This window comes from Embiotoca jacksoni, unplaced genomic scaffold, assembly GCF_022577435.1.
Source record: "Embiotoca jacksoni isolate LCO1_2020_lvr unplaced genomic scaffold, fEmbJac1.0.p SCAF_10, whole genome shotgun sequence".
In the NCBI taxonomy this organism is placed as follows: Eukaryota; Metazoa; Chordata; class Actinopteri; family Embiotocidae; genus Embiotoca; species Embiotoca jacksoni.
Window position 1 is genome coordinate 18,756,318 of NW_027185230.1, and position 22,024 is coordinate 18,778,341.

Here is a 22,024-nt window from a genome sequence, read left to right on the forward strand (position 1 = left end):
CGTGTAATCTACTTTATTTTGTGATCTCATTCAAGGACTCTTTCTTTTACATCTGTGTGTTTATAGTGTATGCTGCCTTTTATTTGTGTCGTTATATGTTTCTTTCTGTTTAATAAAAACTTTCAATCACAAAAGAAAAAGTTGACTCAGCCCAGAGCAGTGGGTAAACTACAAATTGTACTTCGTTTTCCTCAAATATGTGTCCTGTCCTACATTTGAACTTTTTCAATGGGCCTTAATGTTGACATAGAAGAGTTGGGCATCAACATTAACTCTAGGAGGAGCTATGCAGCTGCTGAATGACTGAGAAAGTGAAACTGATCATATGTGGGAACGGTTGATTGTCAACCTTTGTGAGTCTACATTGACCACTTGTAACGTTACTTTTCCAATTTCTTACAATACAATTTCAACTAAAAAAACACTCTCAGTTTTGAATTCCTTGCCTTGTCTTTGTTGTAACCATGTTTCTTCTAACGCATTATAAATACAAAAATTAGGAGTTTTGCACAAATTATTCTTTCATATTTGACAAAATCTAATTTCATGATATTTTGGACCAAATACCTTGATATTGACATTGCAACAATATTGTAGGGATAAGTATTGGTGCTTTAACAAAATATTTACACTGAGATTTTTGATAAATAATACGTGGATTTAGGCCTAATGATAAAAAATGAAAAATGATATAGTCTCATATCACGACATGATAAGGTATGAACATATCACCGAACAGATGTGTTGTTACTACCTATTTTCAGAAAAATAACAGCCCTGGTTTTCGTAAAGGAATTTTTGACATTTATTATAAGCTATGTCTGTGGTTCTGAAAATATAAATAGTTGATTTCTAGATCTGTATTTCCTTCTATTTAAACACCCTATAGGCCTAACCGAGTCGACTTGCAAATTGTTGTAAATAATAATAATACACTTTATTTGTAGAGCACCTTTCATACAAGAAATGCAGCTCAAAGTGTTTTACAGCAAGAGAATTACATGCAGTGTTTCACATAAAAACAGATATAAGGGAACATTTAAAAATATAGAAAAAAAATGAGATGCATAAGAACAGATAAAATGCATAAAAACAGATAAAATCCAATCAAATTAAATACAAATAGAGTTAAAATATAAAATAAGCAATATGCATTTTAAAGGCGTGGCAGTTCAAGTGCAGGCAAGTGCAAGAGAGTTTCAAGAGTAACTTATGTAAGGCTTATGTAAGGAGATATGTTTTGAGCATTCTCTTAAAAGCATTAACTGTGCTATGAACAGTTTAATTTTTAACCTCTAGAAAAAGCAACTGACATTGTTTGTTATGTAGGTACTAAATTTGACTTATTTTATTTGTATGTTCTTCTCAGGGTCACATCTTTGTAAATGCAATGGTTGCAAGGTTACAGAGTGAATTTTGTTTAATATTTTATTTTTATTTTTTTTTATTTTTAAGGTGGGGGGTGGGGTTGGAGGGGTTGGGGGGGGGGGGGGGGGGGTTTATTCCTTTTATATAGTCACGATCATGACACCTGCCTGAGATGTTCGCCCCCTACCGGCAGAGACACCGACGGGCACTGAGTTGATGACGTGGTTCGGTCCGTTGACCACCACAGCAGCAGGATGGCCGACCAGAGCAGGCAAATAAAACTCGCTGCCGCTAAGAAAAAGGTAAAGTATTTTACAACTGAATGTGATAGAAAGTACCAGTCTCGTCTGTAGTCTGCGATTTTTGTGTTAAGGCTGTTTTTTTTGTGTCGTTTTGTTATCAATTTCTTCACCGAGCCGGGGTGTTGTCATTACACGTCGTCCGACCTCTGCGCGGTCGCTTGGCCCGCCTCTCTCGCTCCTGTCTTGGGCTTCAAGGCCCAGGAGAGACCGATGCCTCTTCATGGGCCTCCACTGATAGCATGAACTTTCCTAGATTATTTAGACTATTTTTATTTTATTTTTTTAGTTCGGAGAGGCATTTAAAGGATCCCACTACGTGTACTTAGTCAGTGACGAGCTTAACTTTCTCTCTCTGCCCTCCGACTCCGCTTGTCTTTCTTGTGAACATTAATATGTAGTTAATGGCAGAGCTTAACGTGCTAACTCAGGCAAGTTAACGTTAGCGAGCAGGCGGACCAGCTGATGGGTGGCTGGCCGCGGGTGAGTGTCGAGAACCTGCGTGTAGGTTTCTTAAATAACCTCAAATAAAAGCCAACAAACAGCGGCTGTTAAAATAAACCAAACACTAATCTAGCATGCTAGCCTTGTAGCATAGTTAGCTGGATATAATGACGGGGACTGTTTTGACAGCTGACCCCCCCCCCCCCCCCCCCCCCCCCCCCCCCCCCACCTCCAGTCCTGCTGTTTGGCTTTAACTCGCTTGTGTTGTGAGGCTGGTCAGAAACATGGCCTTATCAGCTGGTGACATGTTTGCATCAGGAAATGACTCGTCAGCATTCCTTGCTGCCCAACAATCGTCGTGGTGACACTTGACATCAACCTCAGTGTTTTGGAGATGCTTTTCTCCATTTGCTCCTCATGATTAACTGGTTCGTTGTGGGGTATTCACTCAAGCCTACGTTTGAAACCGGATCTTTTAATCTTTTAGCCTGCTGGTGTGCTTTGTCAGAAAATGTGAGCTCATCTCAAGCCAACTTCACATCTCTTAATTCGGTTAGACCTCAGTGGTTGGAGATAATTTACTCTGAACTATGTCTCTAGTAGTCTGAAAGATGATAACGATCCTAGAGGCCCACTGATGGATCTATGAGGAGTACTAACATCTACTTTTATTCAATTAATTGAACAGTATTGAACAGATTAAACTTAAACAGATTTGGCCAGAGGTGAGTTACTGTACAGTCTGATTGCAGCGGGCAGGAATGATCTCCTGTATCGGGAATGATCTCCCGTATCGGGAATGATCTCCTGTATCGGGAATGATCTCCCGTATCGGGAATGATCTCCTGTATCGGGAATGATCTCCTGTATCTGGAATGACCTCCCGTATCGGGGATGATCTCCTGTATCGGGAATGATCTCCCGTATCGGGAATGATCTCCTGTATCGGGAATGATCTCCCGTATCGGGAATGACCTCCCGTATCGGGGATGACCTCCCGTATCGGTCCTTGTGACAGCAGCTGGATGAGTCTTTTGGAGGAAGTGCTCCACTGTGCCTGCAGTAGGTGGTGGAGAAGGGCGGTCCAGATTATCCAATATGGACAACAGTTTGTTCAGCGTCCTCCTCTCCAACAACTTTTCCCAGACTGTCCAGTTTGCAGCCAATCATGGAGCCGATCTTCATAACCAGTTTGTTGAGTCTGTTGGTGTTTCGTGCACCGGCCACAGCAGACCGGTAGAACATCTCCATCCTCCATCCCCGAGTCCTCACACATCTGTTGTTTCCTTCTCTCATGTCATGTGCTGCTCAGCTGAAAGAGTTTCAGCAGAAGAGCTCCCCTACTAGTGTAGGAGGAGAAAAGGGAGGCGGAGGTGGAAGCGGAGGTGGAGGAGCCAAGAAGAAGAGGAAGGTGAAGGGACTGAGCCAACTTGATGCACCTTCATCAGACAGAAACTCTCCAGATAATGTGAGTCAAATCAAAGACTTTCCCATTTATGTGGCCAAACAATAATCTTTTTCTGTGCCTCGGTTATGTCTCATTACTTAAATACAGTGTGACCATGTAAAATAAATTCCTGTTTGTATTTTCGATAGATTAGAAGGCCTTTAAAGTCCTGCCGGATGTTCAGAAGAGACAGAAAGAAGTCATTGTTTGCTTTATAAACATTGTGAAGGGTAGCAAATATAATATAAGTGATGAAAGACACCCATGTTCTCATAAATAGTCCTTCATGGTTTGTTTTCTCCAGGTTTTCTCATTTCTTACGGGCTGCTGTGCAAGCATCATTTTGCCGGTTGTGAAATTGTATTGCTGATTTACCATGAGGCCGGCAAACGCTCCCCTCCTCGCGATCAAACACACTGTGTCAACAACACGGTCGTAGTTACACCAGTTTGCTGGCCAGTTGACAGCGTGACAGTCATGTTTATCTGAACAGGAGAAGGATGTTGGACACGTGACGTACTTTTATCCCAATAGTGGCCTCGCAATGAAAAGTATTAGTTCAAATCTGTCTGAATATGTAGTCGATTCTTTTTTTTGAATGTCTGTTTCTTTCACCTGAAGGTTTCAGCTGTGATTTTTAGAGACAGATTGTCAACAGAGGTTCAGGCACTGATCTCTTATCAAAACAACAATGTTTATATGGGATTAATTATAACTCAATAATCCAAATCACAGAAGCTGTGAATCAATGCTCACTTGTTTTATTTTAAAATTAGAATTTAGCCATTAATACAACCACATGCTTGACAGAAGTCTCACTAACACCTCTCAGTCCATATACGTCTCTCTCTTGATTGCCCACATGCACACCTTTTATCTCTCCCTTTCTTTGTGTGTCACTCTTTTACTCTCCATCACTATTTTCTTTTTTTAAATCAAATGACATTTAAACTTCAGTATCATAGTTTATTGTAGTCTATGACATTTTACTTCTGCAATATTAGAAAAAATTTACACTTTTTTTTTTTTTACACTTTAATATCTGATTATTGTGATTATTAGTGGAATAAAAACTCTCCTGTCACTTCTAGACCTCCTCTATAGCCGCTGCTTCTCTCTGCCTGTTTGTTTACCTCGCTACCACTTTTCTAATTGTTCTTTACCCTTTTCACGTCTCTTTCTCCATCTTTGTTTCTCTTTCCTGTAGTTTGACAGTATTCTGAAAGTACTTAGTCAAAGCAATGGAGTAGTCCTCCCCTCTTATGCCAACTGTCAGGTGAGCCTCTGTCTTTCTCTTTCCTTTCTTTCCTTTTTTACCTGCCTGCTTTTCTTTCTCTGCATCTGTCTGCTGTAAATAGATGATTTTATTGGGTTTTTTAATAATCTTACCTCCCTCCCACATGAAGTGCATTTTCTTTTCTCTGTCAGGTAGACCAGGAAGTATGGGAACAATTTGAGAGCAAACGATTGCCTTGTTGCTGTGCTTTTGAAATTCTAAGTGTTATTGATGATCTTAAAGTTTTTCATCTGACTTTGTTCAGCGTTTGAACAGTCGGCGCCGTAAGTCTTAAATTGCATGGTTTTAGTGTCTGTAACTAGGAGCGCCATGTACGTAGACATCTGGAAAAACAAGAAAGTGGAGTATAGTTTCACTTGTTTTGTGTTTGTTTGTTGTTTTCTTCAGTGCTTCCGTTAAATGCACTTGGGAATGTGTTATTTTGATACTACAGCTCATTACAAATGTTTCGCTCGCATTAATTCATTCATAACCAAGAAAGGTTATTTTCTCGGTCATTAAAAAGCACAGCTGGAATTTACAAAGATGGTTTTAGTCTTTTTGTGCTTTCATTGTGCAGAAGTTTCAGAGAGAGCACCGCAGGTAGCAGCACCAAAACAATGAATGAATGAATGAATTAACAATTAATTAATTATATTCTTATTTCCTATGTCTTTTTAGCCTGCAGACTCGTCATGCAATCATCTAGACATATAAATTACAGAGTTAACTGATCCCCTTAATCCACATCTTTACAGTGGTCATATTATTTTCGTGCACGTCGGTCTGTCGTTGAAACTGCTCTTTGTCTGAATGTTAAACAAGTGTGTGCATTTTTGTGTGTGTGTCACCTCAGACCTTCTCTGACGTGGAGGTCGTGGGTTCTTCGACTCCCCAGCTGCTGGAGGAGCCCGGCAGCGAGCGTGGCCGCGGCTCACCTGTGTCTAACCCCGCTAGTCCTAACACTTCTACTAACCCTGAGTCTGTCGGTCACAGCGCTGACCCGCAGGTGTGTGTCTCTCCCTTCCTGTCCTCCTTATCTCTCCTCCTCCACCTCAAAGCATATCTTGTCATCGTTACGCCTGCCTGGCTATGACATTGCATCATCTCTATAAGCCTTAATGTTACGACTCTTTTGAAATCCAATGTCTTGTGATGCATTTTTACTGAAATATGCGTGTGATGAAAACAGCTGATTCAGCGCAGCCCTTGTGTTGATTTTGTTTTAGTTTTTCTGTTATCGTAGAACTGACCTTTTATTAAATGTGCTTACCGTCTTCCTTTTCTTTATCTCTGTCGCTCACTCTCTTTCTGCAGGACTACACTGATACTAATGGCAACGAGAGTTCAACGGAGGAAAATAGGCGAGTTCTCTGAATCCTTATTTATGCACTTTTACCTTTTTAATGTAGTCATGCTACAGAGATGCCTGTGAACTGCACCATATGTGCCAAAGTTTTGTGCTGCTTTGTTGTTACTTTTTTGCTGTTAACTACTGCGCGTTTAAAATTTGGAGGCTTTCATGTAGCCGACCATCACATGCCTGCATTTCTGATTTAAGTCAGTGTACTGAGCAGTCCTACTGACGCCTCATCGTTTCAGTCTGAAGTGGTTCATGTAGGTGACTGAGTGCTTTTGTGTGCTTCCATGTTGTCCTGCAGACCGCTGTCTTCCACAGAGAGCCTGCGACAGCTCTCAGAGCAACTGAACGGCCTGGTCTCTAAGGTACAATGTCACAGTCATCAATGTCATCTCAACACACACACACACACACTCTCTCTCTCTTATTTATCACACAGTGTTTGGCTTTTAACAGCAACACGCCACCACTGATGTTTTAACCAGGTTGCGTTGCATCTATTCTTGGCAGGAATGCACTGGAAGGATTTTCAGTTTTGCGAGTCATTCCCAGTAGCCTGAAGCACATCGACAGCATCTCCTGGTGCTATCAAGCTGCTTTAGCTTGATATACATCTTCTCTGAATTTGGTTTGGTTTTGCACAGTCAGCAGCAAACACGTGTGCTTTTTGTGTCGCTTCTGAGACACACTTGATATTCTTCTTTTTCAAGTTATCATCATTTCGAAGGTACTGTGGATGACTAATCAAATTGCCCATCTGCATCTACTATAATTCAGCTTTAAGCTTGTTGCAACATATTTCATTCAAGCACGTTCATAACGTCCCTTTTGAATGTCTATAGAAACGGTTGTTATAAAGGTTCTGTTTAAGAAGCGCTTTAATGTGGGCGTTGTTGTGTCATTCCAGTCGTCTGCTGCGTACGTGAATGGAGATAGTCCACCTCCTGTCAGCGACAGAGAACTGGAGGTAAGATTAAAATCTAACCGTTTTTGTAAAGTAATATTTCCTGTGACTTGGTCATTCAGTATCTGCATATGTGCCCATAATGAATTTCTTCTGGCGCTAGGATCGTATTCCTGCCTGCTAGTTTAGCGATCTGAAACAGTCAGTGTTGCTTTGCCAATTTCAGAATCACCAGTGTAATCTACCAAAGACTCACCGTGACTCTGAGCATGAGAGTGACCTTCCTGTGTTTGTGTAATTTAATCACACAAAGTACATCACATGCACACTGCTGAGTGAGTCTGTGTGGAAACTATGGAAGCTCAGACGCTCAAGAAAAGTTAAATATAACAAAAACATGAAATCCTTGCAAATAGATGGAGTGGAGCAAATGGAATTTCCGAGAATAATGACGGTACACTGAAATGTTTTGTGTCTTTATGTAACTGCTGTAAGTGGTTTATGTGGTGTCGGTTATATGAAAATACTGCTACCCAGAAATCTCCAGTGTGGCCCTTGGCATTATGTAATATAATCTTAATTACCATACTGCAGGATGACTCTTAATTTGTCCCATTAAATGGCGCTTGGAAGCTTTTAGGGACTTCACATGATGAACGAGGTCAGCTAGCTCCAGTGCACATCATGCTAATGATACTTAAATAGGTTGTTATTTAGGCTCCACTACTTCTCAACTCGCTCCATTTATCAGTTTAACAGTCATCGTGGATTTTAATTTTTTGCCTCACTGCTCATCATTGAAAGCGCATTTTGCACCACTTGAAATTGTACTATTGTTTACCTCCATGTTAATAATTCACGTTTGAATTTTTCTCCTCCCCCCATGACTTTTTGCCACCGCACTTTATCCCTCTCTTCTTTTCTTTTCTTTTCTTTTTTTTTTTTTTTTTTCCTCCTGTCCCGGATGCATGTGTGCACGTGATAGAGTCGGAACCAGGAGCTGGCAGCCGCCCTGGAATCCAGCAACCTAACAAACTCTCAGCTCAATACCAAGCTAGACCAGCTGGTAAGAAGCTGTGTGCATGCATATTTGTGTGTGCACCTTTGTGTAAACCCCCTCCCCCCCTCCTCCCTCCTTACAATTAGTCACATCACTCGCTGCATGTATCGTAATGCATTCTGCATGTCGTCCTGAGTAATCATAACCAGGAGAAGTCATGCGTGTTTTTCTTGTTATTTATTTATTTATTTATGTCTTTATATAAGGCGACTGACATCCATTTGCAGTCTAACCACAGCAGCTGGAAGGTGCACATTTTGGCCAGTCGTGTCCTGATTGTAGATGCCTGATTATTCGGCCTTAAAATAACATACCAGAGCAGGTTTATTACTTCAGTGTCCCGTCTGGCATGCAGATGAGGTCTTTGCCAGAAGAGTAAAATTGTGTAACAGTGCTGGGATGATGATGATGATGATGATGATTCTTTTCTAAACATGTATGTCCTGTTGGTCTGGCAGGCACAACAATCTCAGGAGCTCACAGATCAGCTTCAAAAGGTATTCACTTCTCTCTCTCTCTCTGTTCATATCCGTCTCAGCTTTTTGTTATGGTCTGCTGGAGCTTCACTTCCCTTGTGGTCATCAAATAAACTTTTGTGTTTTTCTTCCTTCAGGAGCGAAAAGAATTCGAACAGAGATTTTCAAAAGAGCAGGGAGCCATGCGGGAGCAATTACAGGTAAATTCTCTTACCCGAAACTCATCAATTGAATTTGTCTGATGGTGCATTTTTAACATTTCTGAAGCAATGTCTTAACAGGAAAAACTAGTAAAAAGCCTCATTGTACTCCAATGTAATGTACCTGTGTATGTTGTCACTCTCATATCAAATGGATAGAAATGTACTCCTAATTAACTCTGTCTGTGTAAATATTCTACACAGAGTTGTATTTGGTGTGCGTTGTGATTTAATGAGAGACATTGTCCCGTCTCCTGAAGTTAACTGTGCCCTCTGTTCATCTGTCCTCTCCAAAGGTTCATATTCAGACCATCGGTATTCTGGTATCTGAGAAATCAGAGCTGCAAACAGCACTACAATACACACAGCATGCTGCCCGGCAGAAAACAGGTGTGTGTCTGCGTGGTTAATAATGAACTTGGCAGGATCTTAACACCTACAGCAGTTGTTTAACTGTGTGTGTGTGTGTGTGTGTGTGTGTGTGTGTGTGTGTGTGTGTGTGTGTGTGTGTGTGTGTGTGTGTGTAGCTGAGGCAGATGAGCTCAATAACCGTCTGCAGGCAACAAAGCAGAGAGTGTCTGAGCTGGAGAGGACGCTGTCATCTGTCTCCACACAACAGAAACAGTTTGATAAGGTAACACGCCTCGTAGTAATCTCACACAATCAGTGTAACGTAGTATGAGACGCACTTATTATTCACTGAAACTTTTCTTTTTTTTTGGTCTCCAGCACAACAAAGATCTTGAAAAGGAGAGAGACGGTCTGAGACTAGAGGTGTACAGACTAAAGTACGTCACTTTTCTGTAACCTACACAAGGACGTGCTGAGAATTGCTTTGAAGTTAAATTGATTATTTCAATTCCATCTGGTTGTATTCGATGCAACAGACGGTTAGAAACGATCTCTGCTCGTGTGCGTTCGCAGCAACTTGAGCGAGGAGTCGAAGCAGCAGAGCTCGGAGCTGTCGGAGCAGTTGAAAATGAACATGCAGGACAACGATGCAATGAGGCTGGAGGTGGCCGAACTTCGCAAGAGGCTGGAGATGGCTGACCTCATGTTACAACAGGTGTGTTCAAAATTGCAGCCAAACATTTTCACCATTCACATACATTTAAACTCATCTGTGTCCTACCGATAACTGGAAGTGGTCGAACTGAACAAGCCTGTCTTCGTACAAAAGCACCGCTTTTTGGAATGGTTTTAACCTCGAGCCATAAATGTGTCTTTGCCGACAGATGTCATTTTCTTTGTGCATTATCTGCATTTCACTCCCAACTTTTTGGTCCCTCTGATTTCTCTCCAGTGCTCCAGTCAGTCAGATCCCATCACTGCCAACCAGCAGGTCCATTTACTGCTGGCGGAGAAGCAGCAGCTGGAGGCTCACAGCCACCAGGTGAGCTGGGACCTTTCTGTTTAACATTAAATGCGCGTGTTTTCACGTCTGTGCGGATATTAATTTCAAAACTTTTGAGCTGGTGCACAGTGTTACTGTCGTATTTATTGTCAAGCTCATGGTTAAATTGATTAAAAGCAGCTTAAGATAGATTAGCTGCCCACAGATTTTACTGCAACGATTCCATTATCATCATATTTGCATTATTTCATTTCCCATGACCTACGGGATGTCATCTACCCCTCCTACCTTTTCTATTCCATATTTGATTCATTCATTCATTAAGGACATAATTGACCACACAGACTACTATAAAATGGATGTCTGTTTGATTAACACCAGTTTCCCCTCCACATTTGTGCTGTTGCAGCTGATGGATTCTGTCAACCAGCTGAAGACGGAGAGGAACTGTTATGCAGATCAGATCCAGGAGGAGGGCCGTGTATGGAAGGACAAAACGGAACAGCTGCTAATACAGGTTACAGTAACATCAGCTTTTAAAATATAGTGATATAAGTTATGAATTGGTTGTTTCTTATTTTGATTGTCCGTTTGATGGGTGTCAATTTCTGTTTCTATGAAGGTGTCTTTGGTGGCAGAGGAGAGAGACCGAAACATCAAACGAGTCGAGGAACTGGAAGTCGGCATCGAAGAGCTAAAAGACGCCATAGGTGAGCGAGAACTCAGCCCTCCTCTGGTGCTTTTCTGTTTTCCTGACAGGTATTCCTGTCGCAGTTTACAAACGTTGTCCTCCATCTACGTTCTCTGTGCCGCATGCCGGTGAAACATCCTCTAATCTGGTGTATTTTTCTGTTGTAAAATGATAAAATGATTAAACTCGCAAATTGTCCTCCTTCTTCTTGTTCTCCAGCATTAAAGTCCCAGGAGAGGGAAGCTCAGGATGATGCAGAGCCTCAGTCCTCGGGGCCATCAGAGAGGGAGGTGGCTCTACATGAGGCCCTCAACACTTTACAGCAGGAGAAAGACGCCGTTGTTGCACAGTTTCAGGCGCAGGTATTGTTTTCTTCCCATGTTTTCATATATAAAGAAATTGAATGTGCACCATTGGAGCTTTTTTTTTGTCTCTCTACTGAATGTTTCAGACATCATGGATATTTTGTTTGTATCACTGTGGCTTGAAGTTTGGTTTAACCGTCCGTGATGATATTTCCTCCAGCTGCGAGATAACGAGCAGCTGAGCCGCATGTGTGCGGAGCAGGAGTCGCGTCTCGGGGAGTTTGAGCGGCAGGTGGCGAGCCGAGCCGAGGAGGCGGACGACTGCCGGCGCATGTTGGAGGATGTTCAGTCGGACAAGGCGACGATTAGCCGCGCTCTCACCCAGAACCGAGCGCTGAAGGACCAGCTGGCTGAGCTGCAGAACGGTTTCGTCAAACTGGTGAGGCTGAAAATCGTACCGTTCATCTTTCCTTTCCGGATGACACATTTTCTGTTGTGTGCTTCCTCTATTATTTATGTATTTCACTGTTTCTGTCCATATTCTCAAGCTGTTCATCTTTATGCATCCTGCTTCATTATTTTCATTAGTTTTGGGTCTGACTTCATCTTCCTGTGTCTTTATCATGTTTGTGTTTATAGGATGAGTATTCATAAATTAGTAGTTAGTAAAGCGCCTACCTCTGTATTACCACTGAAGACTGCCGTCTTTAAGCCAACATTCCCGTTTGCCCTTCGTTGTGACAGACTAATGAGAACATGGAGCTGACCACCGCCATCCAGTCAGAGCAACATGTGAAGAAGGAGCTGGCTCGCCAAATGGGAGAACTGCAACAGCAGCTGCACTACATGAGAGAGCAGGTCAGGTCATACACACCACTCCTACACAAACCCAGTTGCAGGTCTTCACTGTCCATCTAGTTTGTTTTTTTTATACATGTATATACTTGGTGTTTGTGTCATAGACGTATTACCGCAATATCGGATAATAACAGAATCCAGAAATTCACATCTGCTTCCTTTCGGTTTCATGTTCTCGTTCCCAGCTGGAGATGAAGAATTTGCAGACGCAGGGTCTGACGGAGCAGAGGGACCAGGTAGTGGCCCACCTGCAACAGTACTGCGCCAGCTACCAGGCTCTGGTCTCCGAGAGGGAACAGCTCCACCATCAGTATCTGCAGCAGAACCAGCTCGTGGCCCGGCTGCAGCACGATGAAAGTCACGGCCGGGTGCAGCTGGAGAGCAGTTACAGTCAGCTTAAACAAGCTCAGGTGTGTGTGTGTGTGTTTCACAAAATCCTACTGTATGTGCAGCATATTGATAGTCAACACCGCCGTTGGTATTTTGCCTCAAGAGCAAAATTAGCTTAATTTTGAAACCCTTACTTTTTCTGTCACTTTTCTTTTTCTCTCCCTGACAAACACGTGTTCTCCCGTCGTCGTTCTGAACGGCTGCTCGCCTCCTCATCCAGGAGCGTTTGGAACATTTAGTGAGCGACAATGAGCACCTGAAGGCTGAAGTAAAGGAGCTGCTCAACAGCTCGGCTCTCATCACATCGTCCAGAGATCAGGGTACGTTTTCTCTCTGCTGGTATGTTTGTATATGTGTTCGTGTACCTTCCTCCTTCTTAACATCTATTTCCAAAGTAGATTCAAGTTGCCTTCACGGGAAAGCAGTTTATTGCGGTTGTGAAAAACAGCATAACGGCTTTCTCGTTTTATATCGTTTCTTTTGAATGGGATGAAACAAAGGTTTCGAAACTGAAAACTGCAGTGAAGAAGAAACAATGGCACGGTGTCATGGATGCGAAGCACCTGACACCTTCCAATAATGGAGCTGCAGCACCAGCAGTTTGTCTAATCTGTGCCACCTAAAGGCAAACAAAGTAAGAGCAGTTTCAAACATCCAGATGTGGACATACTGTTGTGCCCCAGTTACATGTGAGAGTAAGAGCTGCAGCAGTGTAACCACAGATGGACAATTTAGGATTGTCATTCTCTTCAGAAACTGTAAAAAAAAAAAAAGTTTTCCTCTTTCCTGTCACCTAGGAGACGGAGTGGAAAGCCAGTCCCTGGAAGAGACCCCGAAGAAGTCCACCTCCATAGTTATCCCCGAGGACTTTCAGAGCCAGAAAGAGATTGTAAGACGGGTGATGAATGTGATTTGGCCACGTTCCTTTGCTCCCTTTCACCGTCCTCATTTCCACTTCCTGTCCCGCCGCAGGAGGATTTCATCCGAGGAGCTTTGGCTCAGCTGGAAGCGGAGCGGGACGAGGTCCAACGGCAACTGGAAGAGGAGCACCGGCTCCACACGGCCACCCAGCACCAGGCCGCCATGGCCTTCAGTCTGGAGCGGCAACAGCACAGCTACAAACCTGATCAGGAGCACGAGCACGATCACAGCCAACACGACCACTGTGAACACAGTCATGCGCATTCAGGTTAGAAAAGAAAAAAGCCGAGACCACACTTCTCTGGAGAGTGATAAGTGTGTGTGTGTGTGTGTGTGTGACCGAGTACCTGTTTCCATTTCAGATTATTAAGATTATGGTGTATGCATTATGTAAACGTTTCTATTGAGCAGGAGGAGGAGTGCCATTCGAAGTTCATCAGGTTGTGCAAGCTGCGATGGAGAAACTTCAACATCGCTTCACCTCCCTCATGCAAGAAAAAGCCGACCTGAAGGAACGGGTGGAGGAGCTGGAGCACCGCTGCATCCAGCTGTCCGGAGAGACCGACACTATCGGTGAGGCTGAACGATTACACAATGTTTACTGTTCTCAATGTCAGCCCTATGACTTTTGATTGAATCCTTCATTACTATTTTCATCTGGGTTATCTTGTTGCGTGTGTGACTCCAGGGGAGTACATCGCCCTGTACCAGAATCAGCGGGCTATCATGAAGCAGAAGCACCAAGAGAAGGAGCAATACATCAGCATGCTGGCCCAGGACAAGGAGGAGATGAAGGTACTGCGTAGACGCCTTGTAATGAAGAGGGAGCGTCTGCACTACATAACGCAACACAATACGAACATTGTTCCTGACCGCCATCGTGTCTCTCATCAGGCAAAGCTGGCAGAGCTGCAGGATCTCGTCATGAGGCTGGTGGCCGACAGGAACGACTGGTACAACCGCTACACCGGAGCTGTAGCCAGCATGGCCACCGTAAACCCCGACCTGCTTCCTGTTGGAGAGGATCACCTTCACCCGGAGCACCGAGGACACGTACACACCGAGTTTAATGCTGCCAGTGGAGCAGGTGAGAACAAGCAGATTTTAGTTTTTTAAATGTACGCTGTGGTCAGAGGATTGAATGTGTGAGCTGCCGCGTCCTGGTTCAGTTTATCTGTGTCTGGAAACACGTGCAGAGTTTCACACTCGCACACAAAGACGAGGTTTAAGGATGAATACCAGCGTGAAACCAGGGCTGTGACATGATGTGGTGTTTTGCATCTTTAGCCCATAAATGGGATTTTCAACTTGGCTCTTTGAGTTAAAATAGAAATAAACGGGGACTTTCTTCTGTAAAGCATCTTCTCTTTCTGCGCTGCAGAAGTCATGGAGGTCATCCCTCTGTCGGAGCCCAGGCCGGGTCCGGAAGAGGCCTCGTCCCAGGCGCTATCGACCGGTTCTGTTCAGACGGACTCCAAGCCGCTGACGCCCGAAGAGGACGGCACGGCGCAGCAGATCATGCAGCTGCTGCAGGAGATCCAGAACCCGCATGGAGCTCTGAGATCGGCCCCCTTCCTCGGGGAGAACCCCTGCATCCCCTTCTTCTACCGGCCCGACGAACAGGACGAAGTCAAGATCCTGGTGGTGTGAGGTGTGGCTGTCAGAGGTGTGTGTGTGTGACTGTGTGTGTGTGTGTGTGTGTGTGTGTGTGTGTGTGTGTGTGAGTGACTGTGTGACTGTGTGTGTGTGTGACTGTGTGTGCGAAAGATGTCGGACGTGTCTTGAAGTGTGGGGAATATTAACTCCTCCCAGTTTAACACATTTGTAGGTTATTGATCATATTCACAAACACTTGTTGAGGAAGTTGACACCTTAAAAAGAATAACTGGTGGCCGATGTGGGAATGTCTTTGACCCAGTTACATTTAAACGCCCCCTCTTGGCACTAATGTGTGTGGTTCAAAAGAAAGAGGATTTTCTATTTGTCCATGATGCTTCTCCCAGAGGAGATAATCAGTGTTCCTAAATGCAATTCGATGACTCTCCTCACTGCAGTTCTTCTCGTCACCCACCTCACCCGTATGTGCAATAAAGGGGTCGTATATATATTCTGCCTCCTCGCTGATACAGTACTTTAAAAAAATAAATAAATAAATAAAAATCGGAAATTAGCAGCCAGTTCGCGTTCAACTTTATTCAAGTGCTAAATCTCATTTTTAATCCACTGTACACATGCCAAAAATAAAAAAGAGCATCACGTTTGAATGTAATAACCCGAATATTCACCTGTTTGTGTGTGATGTGAGGAGAAGGACACAGGAAGGAGACATCGGGTCGGACGGTCCGACTAATGAACGCAGACCGAGATAGAAGGTGAAGTTAAGTCAATCAAGGAACTCGGTGCACATCAACGCTCTTTTAAAACTGTAGCTGCTCTTCTGTTTTGAAGTCGAGAGCTGGCGAAGTCGCACGATGAAGTTCAGAACGACGGCGGCAGATGTTCACCGATTGGTGCTGATCCTAAAAAAAAACACCGTCATTGTTCTTTGTCTTGTCGCACGTTCACGAAATGTCGATAGTTGTCCGATGTTCTCGTGTCGTGATGTTGTCGAGATGAACAGCTGGTCGATCAGATGGATTCGGGGTGTCGATGTCATTTTAAAGATGAAGTTTCAGAAGCGACATGTTAAGTCAAAGTTTTGAAGGCATTACGGGAATCGGATAAACGTTCAGAGTTTGTGCTGCTGTGCGTCGGCTCTTCTCCACATTATTGTTCATCTTTGAGGGTGATCCATATTAGGGTACTTTTTTTTTTTTTTTTTTTTTTTCTTTTAGAAAAGTTGCAGGTAGTTCGGTCTGTATATCTGCAGTCTTGAATCATCTTTGTTTTCTCAGATATTCTGGTAATGGATCGCTCTGATCTCGGTCCACATTCATCAGTGAAGCTTCTCATCCAGAACTGATCTTTGCTTCCATGTTTTTTTTTTTTAATTTTTTTTTTAAGTTTCTAAACAAACTGACACTATTAGCAAGAGCCTGTTGTTTTTCTGTTACATCTATTGTAGTTCTACATATCAAAAGGTGAATGAATGCACATCTCTTAACAACTGGACTGCGGGAGTACGTGTTTGTGTGCTTCGATCCAAACTGTTCCCTCTTCATGCATCTGTTGTACTTTTTTTTTTTTTTTTTTTTTTTTTGTAGTCGAGGTCTGCCAGATTATAGAAGTATGATTGCACTAAAACTGTACAAAGCTTCTCCTTTAGTCCTCTCGGGCTGGTCGGACAGTCATGTTTCTACCACAGAGCCTCTCGGCTTCTTTGGAGAGGGGGGAGGGAGGAAAGGGGGACGGGGGGAGATCCTATGAAGCCAAGCGCGTAACGCTGAGGATTCCACTGAATTTAAGTGAGTGTGTTGGTGTGTGTGTTTGTGAAGGAGGTGTGTAAATATTAATAAAGGAGGAAATTCAATCGGACCGCTCCCTTCAGAAAGGCCTTATGAATTATTTCCAAAGACGAGGGACCAATCAGAGATTTTCGAGAAAATGAACAACGCTCTGAAAAAAATAAGTATTCACATTTATCGACTTCATATTCTGTTATTGTTGTTTTGGGTTGTAACACTTGAGTAAATCTCCTTTTGGCATTAAAATGATGAAATCCCGTCATCATACTTTTTCTTTAAACTGAAACATCAGGTTTCGAGAGATGCTCGTGTTCACAAATATAACTTTGAGGATTGATTGATTGATTCAGTGGAGAATTATTTCCCTTTACAACTAATAACAGAGACTTCCGTTGTTTTTCCATTTCAGATCAAATCTTTGGAGAATCCTTGATTTTAACTCGAGATTCTCACTGCAAAGGTCATATACCAAAAAACAAACAAACAAACAAAAACAAAAAAAACGGACAACGTTTGCAGGAATTTTTTTGCCCTCTTGTTTGGATCTCTGAATTCGGAGATCTTCTCTGTTGTGCTTATTTCAACTAAGCGGACAAATGTGTTGAATTCTTAAATTGCACACTTGATACTGATCACTAAAAATAACGGGACAGAAAGCAGTTGTGCAGAGTTTTGCTATTTTAAGCTTATTATACATAGGAAAATGTAATAAAAATATAAAGTATGCGGTTGCCAGGTGTAGTTGGTATTGTGTAGACAGCAGCTACTCTAAACTGCACTTTGGTAGGAGCGGGTGGTTTTTCATTGAAATCATTCTCAGTTTTTAAATTCCTCACTTCTTAGCATTCTGGCTCGTTTTGGTTTCTTTTGAACATGCTACAGATTTTATTTAGTTTTATTTCATTTGTTTTTTTTTTTGTGGTCAGACCAAGAGGTAAACATACTTAAAAACCTTTTTAGTGTTGTTTTCGGGGGCTCGTAGGATAACAAATGACACCATGTGGATGAAATGATTTCCCACGCTTTCTAATTCCCTGTTAAATATGTGAGTGAAGCAAATGGCAAAAGGATTAAAAAAAAAAAAAAAAAGCATTTATCGTCTCTACTGTAAAAGAGGTGGTGTACATATTGTAACTGTGTAACATATTGTATATTCATTATGCCTGGTGTGGGGCGGGAACGCTGCTCTGCCTTGTTTCCTGGCAGTGTAGATTGTGTGTCTGTCTGTTGGGATGTTGGCGGTTACTGGCTGCGATTTAATACAAAGATTGACTTTAAAAAAAAAAAAAAAAAATTTAAAAGAGAGAGAAAATATTCTATTTATTTGGGAAAGTTAGCATCTCCACTAATCAGTTTAATGTAAATTAGAAGTGACTGTAGGATGGAAACGAAGGATACCTGAGAGAACTGGTTTTGTCTGAGTGCTGCTTCTGACAGAAGCTTTCTGAATCCCCCCCCCCCCTCCCCCCGAGTAATATTTTCTCTCCTTCTCCTGAATAAAACTGATTGAGCAACTTAAACAGTACATCTGGATTTTCTTTATAATGTTTGATACCTCAAAGACATACGTAAGAATATACACTGGAATTCATCCATCGTTTATTTTGTTTACTGCTAAGCTACAGATTTAGTTCTGATACCGGTTAATCAGCTGATCAGCTAAATGGAATTGTTTGAGAACACTTGCATCATTTATTGAACACTATTTGATGGTGCAGACAGGAAGTGATCGCTATAAGTAGCAGGATTTCTTTCTACTGACCAAAAGAAAATAGATTTTTCTTCTGCGTATTTGAGTTTAATGTTGCTTTTTATAAAGTGACATTAATATATTTGTATAGCCTCACAGAGCTGCTGTCAGCAGCTACAGGCTCTTATGTCTTGTTACTATACGACCAGTAAATATTGTATTTAATTAGTGGATTCGCTGTTCCGGTCTCTAATATCCTGTCGTGTTGCTGTTTACTGCCATGCAAAGAAAAAGAAGACAAAAGAGGAAGCTTCACTCGTTACACTGAAGTTTTTAATGTGTTGACAGGTTCGAGTCACTGTTGCGTCCACATCAGCTCGAACGCACCCGCACGTCCCTCCCTGCTACTCTACACAGGGACGAGGAAAAGCAGAAAACACCCTCGCTACGAGCAAAAAGTATCAAACAACCTGCCAACGTCCATATACATCACTCAATTATATTTTTTTTTGTACGTTTTTTTTCCCCGACATTATTTTCTTATACTCGTATATTCATAATAATTTAAATATTCAGCTGTTTCATACATTGCAGACTAAATTCTCTAGACAGTGGAAGTACAAGTCCAATAAGATGCACCACACATATACATAATAACACAGTAAGATATGTCCATAATAAACTATTTACCATTAAATAATAAGTAGAATAATGATTTGAAGTGTTTGCTTTGCAGTCGTGGAGAATTTCAAGATGCACAAGGGGGATGTGGAGTGTTTTAAATGGAGTGACATCAGTAGGGGTACAGAGGTGGATGGTTTTTTTTCTTGTGGGTCGGTTGTGTTTGCGTGGTGGTGGGGGGGAGGGGGGGGTCAAAAATACAACATTGGGTTTAGTGGTAGAAAAAAAAGGGTTAGTAAGGATGGGTTTGACTCGCAGGCAGCGATTTGAGGGTGAGACAGAAGGAGCTAGTTTTGAAAGCATAGACTGGCTGTTTTCATGTCACTCACCCCCGTAACCGCTGAGAGAAACAGGAAGGAAGAACAGAACAAAAGAAGGACAAAAAAATAAACAATTGGCAGATCATCAACCTGGATTCAAATGCTGACTCAGTACATCAGACATTTTCATGCATAATGTGATCGATGCTGATATTTGAAACTTTTTCCCATTCAGGGATCTCATCCTCTCTGAATTGAAAGGATGTGTAAGGAGCCATCTTAACAGTCTTAGGATGCAACCGAGGCCACAGATTTCCTCTCAGATCTCACGTGTGTCTGCAGAAGGACTTCCTACATATTGCACTTTCTGTTTAATATCCTGCCTCGATAAGATAATGCAGTAGCGATGTTTCTGTGAAGAGGAAAGAGGGAAAAGTGCCGTGGGAGGCCCATATTTATTTATTTATTTTTATGTCAGAAAAGACTGAGACACTTTTTTTTGTATGTTGCATAGGTTCTGTGGAAGCACAGACAACAGCGGTTGTGAGAGGTGGCGGCGATTCAATGATTCAATCACAGAAGAGTGTTATGACACGGGTGGATATAACAGTGACGGTGATCGCTCCTCCCGTCCTACTGCAAGGGAGGAAGAGGAGGGATGAAGAGCAGCAGCAGCAGAGTGGAGAGTCTGTAGGCGATGCATCCTTTCCTCATTTCATTCAAGCTCTCCTCCCTGATGTGAGTGTGATGTTGCAGTCTGTTTCAGTCGATGGGAGATGGTGGAAAACCGAGATTAGGTATAGATGAGAGGAGGTAAAAGACAGAATGGTGTATGGTGGGGTTGGGGGGGGGGGGGGTCTTCTAGTCGAATGGAGGCAGGGGGCTCTCAGGGCGAGGGGGCCCGCCCTAGCTCGGCCGGCTGTTTTGTTGGAAAGAGTAGAAATGGAGAGAAAATAAAAAGAAGGCCTCATTTTGCAGGATGATACAATTGAAAGATAAAAATCCAGAAATCCCAAAAGGTGAGGACACAAATCGTCTCCAGCTCAAACCTGCTGGCATCAAATGTCAACTTCAAAACTGTGAAACTAAACGTCGAATGTGTAAATGGCACATTTCCTCTCTTGTCCAGCAGGATTTGATTAAATGTGAGTAAAGTGTGTCCTCGCCTGTGATTTTGGGGGAAACCACAGTTACAGATCAGAACCTGAACACAGTGAGAAATGAGAAGATGTTTTCTAAGATGCTTCAGCTTGCATCACCTCCCTTAAAGAAAAACTTCACCCGTGATTCGTATCTGACTTCAAACTCAGAGCCCGAAACGCTGCAAAGCATTTATACACATTAGAGTTGCAATTACGTTTTTACGATTTCACAACATGCATGAAACTACTCAGTGAAGTATTTAAATAACTGAGCTTGTTTTGCTGTTCAGTGTCATAATATATATTAAAAAAAAAAAATCAAACACATTTGAATAATTTTTTGGGGTCTTTCAGCATCACACGGGCATCTTGTCATACAAAACTTTAACGTGTTTGGTGAAGTATTCCTTTAAAGAAAAATCAACTGAATCAGAAAAACACCACAAACAAAATGGTAATAATGGGAAAATAAGTCTGAATAAATATTAGAAATACTCAGCCAGAGCGTCATGCTAAGTCTTGTAAACGTCTACGCCCCCTTAGTTTAAAAGCAGGAAAAGTATTCTGTATGTGTTCGCTTGTATATAATGTGTGTGTGTGTGTGTGTGTGTGTGTGTGTGCGTGTGTGTGTGTGTGTGTCAGTCAGTCATGCAAGTGTGTTTTCAAGTATTTCTGCATCTCTGTGAAACAGAGTGGGGGAGCGGGTGTGGGGGGGGGGGGGGGGGGGGGAGAAAGAGAGACATGGCTTGCTGTAAGGAGGAGAAGGCCGGCGCGGGTCGGATGAGCCAGGAAACGACAGGAAGGTGGCGCTGTTGTCTGCGGCCTCTCATCCAGAGGAGGAGCGGGTGGGGGGGAGGAGGAGGAGGAGGAGGTGGGAGGAGCTCTAGTGGGTTGGAGATGGTGGGGGTCTCCGACTGCCGTGGACAGACACAAAGAGGAGAGGAGACGTTGGATTAGTGGGTTTTTTTGGTCTTCTTTGAGAGTCCAGGTGAAGATGTCGAAGCCTCCGTGTGTTGATTCATGCACAGACACAGAAATACTGTTTCTTCCCTCACAGGCCGTTTCTATCAGAAGATAACACGTAATACATATATATATATATATATATCTATATATATATATAATACATAAAACAACATCATCAACGTATCAGGGTCCGTTCGCGAATGAAGACTGTTACTGCGGATGTGATCTGTTGTTTCACAGATTACTTATAAAGACATATGTTGTTGATACCGGAGAGCAAAAAACATTTAAAAAAAAGAAAGAAAAAGTGTACAAACTGCTGTTGAAAGATTTTATGCATCAGCGAGCCTCAAATTCAAATAACCTCCGAAACAGTAGAAAATATGCTGATTCAGCAGAAAATAAGATGAGAAAGTCTCCTTTTTAACCTGTTACTCTTTCAAACCAGGTCTTCACCGGTTCCTTCACATCTATAAGTTGCAAGCAGTTCAACCACAGACTGATGTTCCACTTTCAGATTGTTGTTTT

The 22,024-nt window shown here is 42.5% G+C and overlaps 2 protein-coding genes across 15 annotated transcripts in view; one reads left to right on the forward strand and one right to left on the reverse strand.

Moving 5' to 3' along the window:
- The first annotated feature begins 1,588 nt into the window (after window positions 1-1,588).
- Window positions 1,589-21,256, forward strand: golga2 (golgin A2). Of its 5 annotated transcripts, XM_069171718.1 has the most exons (28): window positions 1,589-1,670; window positions 3,424-3,579; window positions 4,766-4,834; window positions 5,691-5,843; window positions 6,152-6,198; window positions 6,496-6,559; window positions 7,102-7,161; window positions 8,084-8,164; window positions 8,617-8,655; window positions 8,772-8,834; window positions 9,131-9,224; window positions 9,362-9,468; window positions 9,564-9,622; window positions 9,759-9,900; window positions 10,138-10,227; window positions 10,598-10,705; window positions 10,811-10,898; window positions 11,099-11,241; window positions 11,405-11,623; window positions 11,929-12,042; window positions 12,228-12,452; window positions 12,653-12,752; window positions 13,230-13,321; window positions 13,405-13,621; window positions 13,765-13,926; window positions 14,042-14,148; window positions 14,248-14,440; window positions 14,735-21,256. In XM_069171718.1, the coding sequence occupies exons 1-28, from the start codon at window positions 1,623-1,625 to the stop codon at window positions 15,001-15,003; spliced, it is 3,309 nt and encodes a 1,102-aa protein (XP_069027819.1). In that variant the 5' UTR covers window positions 1,589-1,622; the 3' UTR covers window positions 15,004-21,256. The 5 variants fall into 5 exon arrangements, with proteins under 5 accessions (XP_069027819.1, XP_069027839.1, XP_069027846.1 ...); XM_069171738.1 differs by lacking the exon at window positions 8,084-8,164; XM_069171745.1 differs by lacking the exon at window positions 5,691-5,843.
- dnm1a (dynamin 1a) overlaps window positions 18,763-22,024 on the reverse strand; it is a 48,305-nt gene continuing 45,043 nt past the window's right edge. For all 10 annotated transcript variants that reach the window (XM_069171829.1, XM_069171844.1, XM_069171811.1 and 7 more), the window contains one exon: window positions 18,763-21,444. Coding sequence is in view for 7 of the 10 variants with exons in the window: in XM_069171844.1 (XP_069027945.1) it covers window positions 21,414-21,444 (31 nt within the window). In the remaining 3 variants the exon portion in view is untranslated. The remainder of the gene's footprint in view (window positions 21,445-22,024) is intronic.

Excerpts from the sequence above, each read along its gene's own strand:
- golga2 (XM_069171718.1), top strand. The coding sequence starts at position 1,623 with ATGGCCGACCAGAGCAGGCAAATAAAACTCGCTGCCGCTAAGAAAAAG. Across the intron at positions 12,043-12,227 it reads TGCACTACATGAGAGAGCAG|CTGGAGATGAAGAATTTGCA; the intron begins GTCAGGTCATAC and ends TCTCGTTCCCAG. Across the intron at positions 12,453-12,652 it reads GTCAGCTTAAACAAGCTCAG|GAGCGTTTGGAACATTTAGT; the intron begins GTGTGTGTGTGT and ends CTCCTCATCCAG.